The sequence below is a fragment of the Macrobrachium rosenbergii genome, chromosome 21 (genome assembly GCF_040412425.1).
Source record: "Macrobrachium rosenbergii isolate ZJJX-2024 chromosome 21, ASM4041242v1, whole genome shotgun sequence".
NCBI lineage: Eukaryota > Metazoa > Arthropoda > Malacostraca > Decapoda > Palaemonidae > Macrobrachium > Macrobrachium rosenbergii.
In genome coordinates, this window is record NC_089761.1 from 33,478,078 (window position 1) to 33,491,233 (window position 13,156).

The 13,156-nt window shown below is 35.2% G+C and overlaps 2 protein-coding genes across 3 annotated transcripts in view; both read left to right on the plus strand.

The window, feature by feature from the left end:
- The window catches only part of LOC136849878 (ATP-binding cassette sub-family C member 5-like), an 82,874-nt gene extending 81,993 nt beyond the window's left edge, over positions 1–881 (plus strand). Inside the window, 1 exon segment of the mRNA XM_067123381.1 lies at positions 95–881. Coding sequence (XP_066979482.1) covers positions 95–208 — 114 coding nt within the window. The 3' untranslated portion in view covers positions 209–881.
- An 11,250-nt stretch (positions 882–12,131) lies between these two features.
- LOC136849881 (uncharacterized) overlaps positions 12,132–13,156 on the plus strand; it is a 31,053-nt gene continuing 30,028 nt past the window's right edge. For both annotated transcript variants that reach the window (XM_067123384.1, XM_067123387.1), the window contains exon 1: positions 12,132–12,252. The gene's annotated coding sequence lies outside the window, so the exon portion shown is untranslated. The remainder of the gene's footprint in view (positions 12,253–13,156) is intronic.

Here is a 13,156-nt window from a genome sequence, read left to right on the forward strand (position 1 = left end):
TGACACAGATGGTTGCTTATCTAAGCAGAATTTGAAGTGATGTACTGTATTGGGGGTTTGTTTACTCATTCATTGTCATTCCTACTTTTCCTAGGTAAAAGAATTCGACACCCCAGAAGCCCTGATGTGCACAGAGGGTTCACTGTTCAAGGACATGATGGGAGCAATGGGCGTGTACACTGTGGAGCAGATGAGGTCACTCAATTGATAATTCATTGCCAAATATGTGATTATATTTCTTAATCTCTTTGAAACCGATCTCTTAGTGTTTAATAGTTAACAATTCATAGAGACATAGAGACTTATTATTCATTATTCCTGAACAGTTGTGCTACTTCAGAATACTTGTATGTGTTGCGGTATGGTATATGCAATTTTCTGTCTGTGACTTGCGAGGAGAAGGAAAGACAGTGTCGGTGCAGTGTCTGTGTTAGGCTGCCCACATGCGGGACACTTTCAGCAGAACTTGGCTGGCCATTAAGTGGCCGGCCACTAAAATAAAGAATGGAACACACGTGTTTGTATGGAAGATCACCTTCAAGCCACTGAAAGTGGGTGACGCTAAAAGAGTGGATGCGAAGTGCTACCAGGTCTATTTCTTGGCCGCACCACTGCACAAGCTGATTTTATCAGCTGGCCACTAAGTGGCCGACCATTTAGTGGCCAGACACTTTCCACTAAAAGTGTCCCGTGTGGATACGAAGTGCTACCAGGTCTATTTCTTGGCCACACCACTGCACAAGCTGATTTTATCAGCTGGCCACTAAGTGGCCGACCACTTAGTGGCCAGACACTTTCCATTAAAGTGTCCCATGTGTGGGCAGCCTTAGTCTTAAGATCCAGTCGTTTTACTCTTCATCAGTACAGTATTACAATATCTCAATATTGTGCAATTTTATTCAAACTCCTTTACAATAATTTTAGTCTGTTACAATAACTTATTTGAGTATTAAGATATTTAAAATAATTGGTAAGCCTGTGATGTATATATATTATTATTATTATTATTATTATTATTATTATTATCATTATTATTATTATTATTGATAAAGCCTGTTGTTAGCATTAATACTTCTGAGAATATATAAATATATATATATATATATAGTCTTCTATGCAGAGGTTAGTGTATTTCAGTGTTATATATTAAAGTTGTGTTTTCATTGTACCAAAACGCTAGGAAGGTAACCACAAACTTATTGTAGTGTTATTGTTGGTTAGTAATTATTATTGAAGAGTCAGAAGATTGTTAGTTGATGTTATACGACATTTATTTTTTTTTATCTTTACTCATAGCACAATCAGTTACGCAACATTTGTTCTTTGATGAGTTGTAGTGAGGACCACTTATGTCATTTGCATTTGAAAAAAAAAATGATAATAATAATATACCCTAGTGTGCTGAGTGCATTTACTGACGTGTACAGAGGAAATTGAACAGCCGTCTAGCAATCACTACTGTTTTTGCTTGATGAAGGATGACTGGAATTATTCATGGCTGAGTTCAGCGGTTGATTAATTCATTCCCTTGTTGTTGGCAAAGTTCCAAATGTGCATTTTTTATCAATTATTTAAGGTAACCACGTTGACAGTGATATATTTTCATTGTCTTCCCATTTCAGCTTACAGTAGTATCAATTTTGTCTCAGTACCAATTCTGTCTCTCACACCATTCAGGATGTATGATGAGAGAGACAGACTTGATTATAATTTGCTGAAACAAAAAGACAGTGAAAAAAAAACAGCCGTCAATGAAGTTACCTCAAATAATTGAAAAAAATGCACATTCTACACTTTGCAAAAAAAGGGACAATTTGTTTCCCCGTCACAATTCCGGTGTATTTTTGCAGAAAGAGATTCAATGTAGGAATCATTAGAAGTACATTTGCTTTACAGCGCTATTGTTTATTTACAGTTCTTTGTCGATCAATGTACTTTGTCCTTATGAGATTTTTCTAAAAGTTACTTGTGTTGCATTATGTGGAAACTGAATTTCCTGGTGTGGAGAGGAGTACTGTACTGTCAGAAGAGGCTGTTTTCCATATCTGCAAAATGGGATTAAGCTACATTGTGTCTGAGAATTCTATAATTAAGGAGTTTTAATATCAAATGCAGGTAACAAGTAATGTTATATCACGATTACTGAAAGAATATAGAAGGAGGATATGGCATGTTTACTGGATGAAAAAAAAAATAATTGTTAGTGAGTACAGTAGTGTTTTTACAATTTAGCTGCGTATTCGCAAGTAATACCAAAGGCCCTTGATATTAAGGGGCAATATTGTATCATGTATAATGACTTTGATAATACCAGATATTGCCTGCAGGTCAGCAGCCCTCAAGGTGAACATCTCTTTATAGATGCACTGTGCAAATTGAGAAAATTGGTCTCCTTAATAGTTGCATAAGCTACAGAGAACTTTCAAGGCTTCTGTCGGATAGTGAAGTAGCATTTTTCATCTTCAACATAATACTGTACTAGGCTCTTTAACTCGAGTAAAAAAACACTTTATTCACCTTCTACTCAAGAGTAGCGTTGTATAACTCAGTATCATTAGTTATTGCAATTGTTACGGATTACAGAGACAACTAAAAATTTATTTTCAACAAAATAGCATAAGCCTTACGTTTGCTGGAGTTCTGCTGCTTACTTACTTTTCAGGAGTTTTCTTGTTGTTATCACTGTAGTAGTACCATTAAGTGAGTGTAATCTACCAGAAATAATGTAAGAATCCCCATCAGAATCACCTCCAATACTGCTTCTATATCACGTCTCGCAGTCTCATAAACCACTGAGCACCACCTCCTTCAATGACTTACAGGTGATGTTGAATTCCAGTCCTGACCTCTAACTGGTCCGTCCATATCAATACAAAACAAGTGTGTACAACAGAGTAACCCACTGCCATCCTCTGGATTTTGAAATAGACTAATAAAACCCTGTATGTAGCTCCCTCGTTTATAACAATGTCCCTATGATGAACTCGAGCTGTGCACAGGGAGTCTACATCTTTTTCGTTTGTTGCACTTTTGGTGTTCCTCTGCCCTGTTCTCATTTTTCTTCTCTTCTTAGCTTGAATGTAGACTCCAGTTCACAGAAAGAATGCATTATATGAAGGCTTTTCTCAGGTTCATAAAGCTGTTCCTAAGTAACTAGCAGATCCAGTTTAGTCCTTCAAAGAAAGACCAGTGAATGATGTAAGATAAGCGACAGATTAACATTTTCTCAGTGCTGACAAGAACTTGAACCTAGAGAGACCATTGCTTTACACTGCACATTGATTAGCAGCATCCCACTCTACATTTCAACATTGCATATAAGTATTCAAGGTCTAGGATTGTAGATTATTTAACATGTTGGAAACATTTATCAATAAAGGTAATTCCAATGTTGCTTGTAGCAGTACATGAAGTTGCATGGGTAATAATTTAGCATAGCTGTTTTCGTGGGCATTTTACAGATGAAAGTTTTGTTATGTCAGTTTCTTTGAATATGATGCAGTGCACTGTGCACTTGAATTGTGGTCACAAAGAGAACTACTTTATTATTGTGCATTTTGCTACTGGAAGATGAGGTCAGTCCTCATTAGAATTTGAACTGGATGCTGTGTGTAGTTACATTGTCAATTTCCCATTGTGTACTACTAAGGAAATGTGTTGGAGTCCAGGCAGGACCTCATGTTTGAATGATTACATCTGTACTGCTTGCATTTCTTTCATTTGGTCTGTTATTGCCTTGTTTTCTGTTTTGTATTTCTGTATTTATGTGAGAAATACTACATTTTTCCCTTGCTAACCTTTTACCCTAAGACTTTCATTGTACAAGTCTTCAAACAGTTAGATAAAATGGTATGTTTTGTAGTATTACCATCATGTTTTGAGTTTGTTTGTCAGTGTTGGTTGTAAGGTTATATTTAATGTAAGACCTCTGGTAAAGTCTTCCTTTGTAAAGTAAACTTGGTAAGATCAGCACTTCTCACATTCATGAAGTCATCATGTGCTGAGAAGTATAATCACCACTAATCATCCAATTTGAAATCTAATGGTGTGGTTATGACCTCATTCTGCAGTAGTCAGCAGTTGAGGGTTATGTAGAACGATGGTATTTGTTAAACAAGCCCATAACTTATCCTCTTGTTTGCCGTGAAATGTTCTACAGATGAACCTTCTCAGGAGGAAGAAGTCAAACCAGTCCTTCTCAGGGGAACAGTTCAGCTGAGCAGTTGGTCAATATGACTCACCTGACACCCCAGAATATTCTTTCTTTTGTTTGTGCGCGTTCTTGCTAATTCTCCAGATACTTCAGCCAGTATTTGCATCAGTCATTGTTTGTTCCTTCATTACACTTATTTTATTATAAATTTCCTTTGTGATAAAAGGATAGTGAAATTAATAGGCTGGTAAGCTTTATGTACCATTAGCACCCTGTTTTGTTTTTGCTAACCTTACTAATTACTGCTGAGGATATGTTTAGTAGCATTGGTATCTATTTACTTGATTGATCCTACCAAGTATGGTGTTATTGTATCCATTATACTTTGCATTTTGATAAACATTCCTTTACATTCATATCTTGTGTGAGAGTTGTGTTAGTTGTAGGTCATCTTTGGCCAAAAATCCCTGAATGCTTAGCATTTGGGAAGACAGGTCCAGGGAGATTTCTGAGGCTTTGGGTACACATGACTTGCATAGTATATCTCAGAAAGAGGGTGTTTACTGAAGTGGCAACCAAAGCAGTTGGCAGAGCTTCACATGAGAAGTTGTGTGCTCTTGAGATAAAACATAGGTATTTTTTTCTAGAAATTTAAGTAAAAATAGCTTTTTTTTAAATAAAAAGGCTCTCCTCGTTACCCCTTTTTCCGGGTGTTAAGGCTTAAAGGTAAAAGAGTGAGTTAGTTTGTCAAGCAAGACCTACTGCCATATACCATCGTCTTCCTCTGAAGAAGGTTTGTCCCCAGACCACTCCGTTGCAAACTTGTAGTTTTAGTATGAACTAATGTTTCCTGTATTCAAATTGTTAAGGAAACATATATTGTAATTTACTGTGAATGTTGATACTGTATACTGTATTTCTGCTGTAATTAAGAAATGATTCTATTTTTAGTCTTGGTTAAATATTGGTGGTTTTCCTTTGGACCACTCCTGTCTTTTGTAACCTGTTGATGTCTGATGTAGTGGAGACAAATTTCTTTGGTCTGGATTCAGATTCAGCTTGATGTGTGGTTGGACAATAAGTATCTCTACTAATATTCCACTGACTGAAACTTTTTGTGTTGAATGACAAGAATGTTTGGTTTAGACTGATTGACAGTAAGGAAAAAGGACATAGAGGAAGTAGAATAGTAGAACAATAATTAGACTCCACTTCAGTTCAGGCAATTTATGTTAAACAAAAACTTGGAAAAGAAGACAAGTATAAACCACAGCCTATAATGAAATTGAACAAATACACACACATATATATATGTGTGTGTGTGTGTTATTGATGACAGAAGTTGACTGAAATACACATAGCTACTCTATGTCACTGGAAAGACCAGTCAACATCAGTCCAACATCATTAATGTCCCACCGTAAACAAGTCTTGTATAAGTTAACAGTTGAGGAAACAATAGACAACAAAACATCTCTGACAGGTATCATTGTTCTTAATTTTCCATCCCAATCAAAATACACTTTTGTCCTTACTAATCAAGGAATTCTTTTTACACCAGGCTGATAAACTTGTGAAATAGTACCACACTTCACAGTTCCTAGTAATTCTGGTTTCAGTAATGCTCTGATCCTGTGTGTGTAATCTGTTAACCAAATGGTTAATGGCAAATCAATGTAATGTCATATCACTGATGTTCAAATTGCAATTTGTTTGGCCTGGGTGAGCTTAGCTTAGCATACTGTAAACAAATTTTGGAAAACTTCTGATAACACTAGCACATGTAATTTTTATCTAAAGATTAAGTAAAGGTGAACTGAGCAAGCAACAAATTGAAACGAAGGTTAGGCTGTGAGGCTAAACATTGTAATATTCTCTTCTTTTGTTAATTTTATCACAGGAATTGATACTAAACTACAGATTCTGTGATTCTGGAAGTTCCAGGCGCAGGGAATCGAAATATTCTTGTACCACAGCTGAATGTTGCCCATGAGTTTCTGTATTGACTTAGCCATCTAAATGGAATCCAGTTCTTCCCTTGATTTGACTCTTGTACTATTGAAGTATTTCAAGTTTGGAATCGCATCATTGCAGCCAAGCCACACCTACGTATGTCCAGACTACAATAACTGCGATAGGAAGCAGCGGCTAGTGTGACTGTGTTTATATTCAAACATCTGATTTTTGCTTCCTAAGCTATTCTGCGTAAAAATATGAAATTACAAGACTGTTTTTTACCAGGGCCAGATGGCATCTCATGTGCTGCAGTGTTACTGTCCTCTGAATTTACCAGTAAAGAGAACATGCATGGTGACAAAATTGCTTTGAGGGAAACAGTACTTAGGATTTATTGTTTCCGATATATGTTTATGTCAAATCAAATACTGTACATGCTGTTGGGGCAAAATGGTCCTTGTGCAGTGTAATTCTAATTAGTTAACTGTTATCTCAATTCACTTTATGCTTCTGTTAGCCACTGGAACACAAAAATTTCTTAACTATGTACATATGTTCTATTCATTGAAGTCAGTAGGACGGGAAGTCATGTAAATATATTTATTGATGGATAAAGGAAAACCTAATTCACACAATGTGATGAAAGTGAAACAGGAAGTGATAGAATCCTTGAATTTATTGTTTTTTCTGCTCTTTTTACATCAACAATGCTGCTAAGTAGTGTTTGCCTCTCAAAAGGCTTTGCAAGTCGAACATAAAACAGAAGAAAAATTCTCACTGAGCCATGCTCCATTTTCAGTTGGGTTTGATTTCTATTCAAGGTCCATTGTAACTGTGTCCTTTTGAAATCTTTATGACTGAATGCGACAGGCGTACTCAGAATCCTGGTGAACTTTGTTGCATTCTACATCTGCTTGTAATTCCATAGTCATGGATTTTTTTCAAACACCTCTGACAACCACCCAACAGCTCTTTACCTTTGTCAAGTGTTAAATTATTCTTCTCCTAGGGAACATTGCTTAGCATTTATCCCCGTGTTATTTGCTGCTGTTTCGTGGATGAATGGCACATGGCAGTGGACGTATGCATGAAATGGAAAAGACGAGAGTACGTGGTAAGGTTGTCATATAAGATTTGATCTGAATGCTTTCAACATGCAAGGTATGAGCATCTCATAGATTTAAATCCTTTCATTTATGTCATTTATTTATTTCAATCACTTATTAATCATTCTTCCATCTGCAAAGAATGCAGTGTCTGCGAGCCAGGCATTAAGGATCTGTTTATCTCAGTATAAGAATAAGTAAATGCCTGAACATTTTGTCATCGTGTATAGCCTCAAAATCCCTTTTTACTTTGAGCAAGTTCAAGAGGTAAATGCGAGACTGTTAGAAATCATATCATTATTAACAATGTATTACAGTATGGTCAATTTTTAATCCTTCAAAGTGATTAATAACTGTTTTTATAACATAACACAAGTCTTTTAAACAATCACATCAATGGCGTAATGTTGAGCATAATGTGATTGATCTGTTTTTAATGAATTTACCTGGAATTTTGATGAATTTACCTGGAGAATGTACCTATGTAAATTGAATACAAAGAAAAGTGTACCTTTTCCTCAGTTCATTTTTTATGGGTTTGTTATAAGTTTTGCATTTTTATAAGAACTGTCAAGGTTTTAGATCAGTAATGTACAATCATTACATCCTAAATCTTTTCTTGTATTCATGAACGTATGATATATTGTTACGCTGCTTCTTCCACGTCAAAACCATCACAATTGCCTTAAACAATACAGCATATGTTTGGAGGTATGTGATAGTTACCAAATTGAAATTAACTTGCACCCATCATTAGGTAGATGTAGACAAGCATGGTCACAAACAATAATTTTGATATTCAGTTGTATCAACGTCATGAAATATGTTTTATAGGTCATTTATTTTTAACTTTGTGGTTTGGTAAAGTAAAGGATAATGTAGAATGTTTGGGGAATTACCGTGACATTTCAAAAATTTAGGGTTCATTTTTCCCTCAAATTCTCATGTCATCAGAATCCCAATGGATGAAATTGGAACAGCGTCATTTGAGTAACCAGTCCATACTGTTTCTCATTATATGTAGCATCCTGCTTAACACTGAAGTAATCTCAGTGTTAGTGTAACTGGTGTCTGCAAAGAATAAGGTGTGTCCTGTTTTGTATTTGAGGGCTGTAAAAGTGCATAGCTAATATTCTTGGGCCTGAATTTTATGGAGGGTTAGTCGCTTGTCTTAAGGAAGAGAAATAACTTGCTTGGAAGCTTTGTATAGCTTTTCCATGTGGCTGGAGGCTTGTGGTGTGATTTCAAATAGGTTATATGAGTAAATAAAAGTTTATAAGGAATGCCAGCAATGAAACTGAGGTGTTTAAAGTGCATCCAAAGTTCGTAATTGTATTCATTTTACTTTTCATATATGTACTTTGTGTTCTTCTTATATATGTACTTTGTGTTCTTCCTATTAATCGTGACTTGGTGCTTTTTGTTTGAACTGAGGAGATGAAACTTATTAGAGGACTGTAGAAGACAATAAACTATCACTGTGTATACCATAGTGTTCTCTGTTAGACTAATTTCAACAGGGTTGATAATGAAACTGAATAAAGTCCATATTTTCAAGTTTTTAGGGATGGTCTTTGTGACCTGAATACAGAAGCCTTTGATTAGACAGATTTAACTGAATATGGCACTTTTAATTTTAAAGAACTGTATCTCATTGAAGCAACTGTATTTACCACACAGTAGTCATTAGAATTGACAAGGTCAGGAGGAAGTTGGTGAGAATATATATAAAACTGAGCAGCAAAGGAGAGTTTCAAAGGGGAGAATAATATTGCTTTTACTACAGTTGACTATTGATTGATTCAGACACGAAGTGTCTTTTCGTCTGAAGCAGACTGCATTCAACAGAGTGTCCTCCGGTGTACAGTATATGTTAGGGTCCGCTCCTCACGATTCATCAGACTCTAGGGCGTACGCATGTCAGGATCTGCCGAGTGCTGTTTTCTCAACTTCAATAACATTTCCATTACCGTGCCTATTATTATTATTATATTAGGCTCTCTTAGATTTATATTCTAAAGGCAGCAATGTGTAATGTTCATCTGTGACACTGAACAACATTCATCTTCCAGTTACCTGTACTAGACGATTACATCCCATTGTTCAGAAACCTGTACAGTATAGTCCATTTCATGTGACTCGGAGAGCTAAATTGATTCTGCCAATTTTTAACTGTGTTCTTCACATGTGATCCAGCTCGCTTCACTGTCCTCGTGTGTACCATAGCTGATAATAAAATAGTACAGCCAATAATAATTACAAAATGATACATCCAATGACAATGCTCAGGTCATTCTCAGTACAGTTGTAATCTGTGTTCAAACAAAACAGTTAACATGGACAAGGATTTCTTTCCCTGTCTTTGCTAGTACAGTACTATAATAATAATAACAAGACTATATAGGTAACAAAGCACATATAGGACCAGTCATAGAAAAGTCATCTATATTTTTTGTCTCTAGAAAATAAACTATATTAATATATTTTTGTCGAATGAATGTATCCACATTACGCAGTCATGTTTTTGCTCTTCATCTACAGCGCAATCAGATGATTATTTTTTTTTTTTAGTATATATCACAAAGTTGAAACTTTGTCCTGTTACACGTGGGTACTTTTATGAAGTCTCTGAGTGGATGAGGGGAATAAAAGGGGTAATCGTGATTTTTCAGTCCAGCTGTTTAGAAAACGGTAACAAATCATCTTCATAACTGCCCTACCATTATTTTTTTTGAAAGAGACAATTCTCTACTCATTAGCATGGCTGCTACAAGCTATGCAATATCAACCAAGTAATACTTTGGTGCTCCCAAATGAAAAGGTTGAACCATTATTTTTTTGTAAATTCTGTCACATTGCCAATTCCCAAGCAATACTAATTTAAGGAAAGGTCTTCCCTTCCTGAGAAAGCAATGAAGAACCTTCTATACATTAAAACTATCTTCCAATTTTATCTCAGAATAAATCGGGTTATATGTGATTCTCTTATGACGCCAGACTTTCAAATCTTGCATCCTTTCATTGCTGCTGACGGCTTGTTTGTGCTGTAGAAAATTACTGCAAAAACATGACTGTTAAGTTTTTTCATGTTATGTGTACTCATTGTAGCACATGTACAGTACTTCAAAATAAATTTAATATTTCCTTGTAGAACTCTTTCATTTGTTTTCCTTTTTGATGTCAAATGTTTTTCACGAGCCCGTCATCTTACCACTGAACCCATCTGTTGGATAAAGACCTGTGTTTGTTGAATCTCTTAACAGATTTTACTAAAAATTTTTGCAAATTATGGAGGATTAAGTTAAACCACTACAAAATTCACACGAATTTCAGCAGGTCTGTAACAATAGGTCCCTGCCCTCAATCTTTTCACTGGTTTTATTTAAAAACAACTCATTTAAAATTCAAGGCATCAGTCTTGATTGCAAAACCACTTTAAAAACACATACCAGGCCTATCATTTCTTTTCTTCAGTTCCACAGAAACCTGGTGTACACAGGCAGTCTTTCAAGTTCAACCGTACTGAGAAGGACAAGACGGTACATCACCTTTTGTGGGTTCCCAAAGTACAATGGCAGCCTATCTCCTCACGATGAAGGTTTGCATCCCCATAGCAACAATTTTTTAATTACAAATTCCACGTATCAGAACAACATCTTTCAATTTCTGGAACATTCCAAGGAAGGACTTCAAAATCTTGAGGTAAGCACCAAGTAGGCTACAAAGGACGGGTTCTGGTAGACTGTTGCGACCTAAGTCAGGTTAGGTTATGTCCTTGTGAGTATTATTAGCATAATATTTAGGTCTGCTTAAGGGGAATCCCTGCTCAGGAAGCATGCAGACCCTAGGTCATATTAAGTTAAGTTGTAACCCAGGTCACATTAGGTTAAAAAGTTATTTCTGTAAAATATTTGCGTTGCCATATTTGTGAGAACACGTGAGATATTTATTTCTTGCTGTTTTTCCCGTGTTTTGAACATATATTTTACTATTTCTGAGTTTTGTTATTAGGCACCCAAAAACTCAAGTTTCCCTCTGTGGTCTCCCCACAATTGGTAATTATGCCTAATTAATGGGTGGGCGTTTTTGTACTTAAAGCATTTGCTAGGCCGTTAAAATCAATACGAAATAAATACTAAGTAGAGCATTTGAAATGCAAAGAGCATACACAGAAAAAATAATAATATTGCAGGAATTCTTATGTAATTTTAATGACCACCGCAGTGGTTTTTATCATTAGCTGACATCCCGACTGTATATCACATTCACTATGCATGCAACTTTTTGGTTGTATTAAAAAACAACATACGTATCTTTTACTATATCCCATCTCCCCACATCCATTCGTAAAGGCTTCAGCAATCAGACAACCAACGTCAGCCTATCAGTCTCATGTCTTGTCTGTGATAATTTTCAAATTTGCCATGTCTGTTATAATTTTTTCTCTCTGATGTCTAGCTAAGTCCTCAACTCTGCAAATATGAATACCCTAGCTTGAATTTGATCTTATCTAGAACAGTATGCCATTTTTTTAGCAGATTAATCTTAGGCCCAATTACCCTCAAATTTCACGAGTACTTTCACCTTTTCAATTACGTCTGTGTTTAAATAAAAGATAAAAAAAATTAAGTATGTTCGCTTTGTAGTAAAAAAAGTAACCAACTGTATCAGAAATTTTGCTTATAATAATTTATATCCAACATTAAACGTCATATGAAGTTGTATTATTCAACAGTTTCTCGAAGTCTGAAGCCATTCTCTGTCTCAGTCTCACCAGAAACTATGGTTGTACCACGGGAACTATAAGATTATTATAACATTTACACATGCAAAACTTTTGCGCAGTATTGGAAAACAACACCTATGAATTAATGACAGTAAAATGATAATGAAAAATATATTTGTTTGAGAAACAATAGCGAAAGGTATTCACGGCAAATCGTATCCTTCTTAAATCAGTCTTCGTGGGAATACTGTGATTGTGGTTGTGTAATTTTGACCTCGTGAATGTCACTACAGGAAAACTAGCTGTGAAATGTAAGTTAAATTATCATAAATTATTCATATTTACATTTCTTGTTTACCGAAAGGTACAGAAATTTAATACTGGCAGACTGGTATTAGTGTTATTATCCAAGATAGTAGAATAGGGAATGTCAGTCTAAAGTTTTCGTTGTTTTGCAATTACATCATTTGAATAGGCTTAGGTTATGCGAGTGGTACTGTATACTGTATAATTTATCAATTTAACGTATATTTGAACAACATAGTAAGTTTAATTGGCAAAGGAATCACGCTTGAGGTTCAACATTGGTTAAAAAGTCAAATGTTTACAGTAACCTAACTTGTTAATACCGTAATTTAGCCTGTTGCTTAGCGTGTATGTTGATAACAGTTCAAGGCTAATTTTGTTATTTATTTATTTATTGTTTCGATAAATTTATTGTTTACCGTAACATTAAATCGTATTTTTATGTATTTATCAATTTGTGTATTTACTATTTATGTATTTTTGTTTATTTAGTCGGTGTTATATTTTTACGTTTTTATCAATTTGTGTATTTATTATTTTTGTATTTTTATTTATTTATTTAGTCCGAAAATTATTTTTTTTATCATATCCAACCCCCGTAGTCTGGTGATTATGGAGTGACCAAATGGGAATTTGGGGTTTCTTGAGGGTTTTGGGAAAACAAAGTTCAATAAAATACAAGCTTACATTCTTTAAACTAACTTAACCAATGGCTGCCTGGGGTAATACGATGATACTTTAATTTCTCAAAGAATACATGCACCGTATATTTTTCCTACACTTAATTTTGTGTTTTATACATTTCAGATCATTATTGTTGGTGTAAACCCCTCAATTTGTGTATATTCCCTTATGTAACAATTACGGGAACCCAGAGGGAACTGGTATTGTTAACCCAGAGGGAACTGG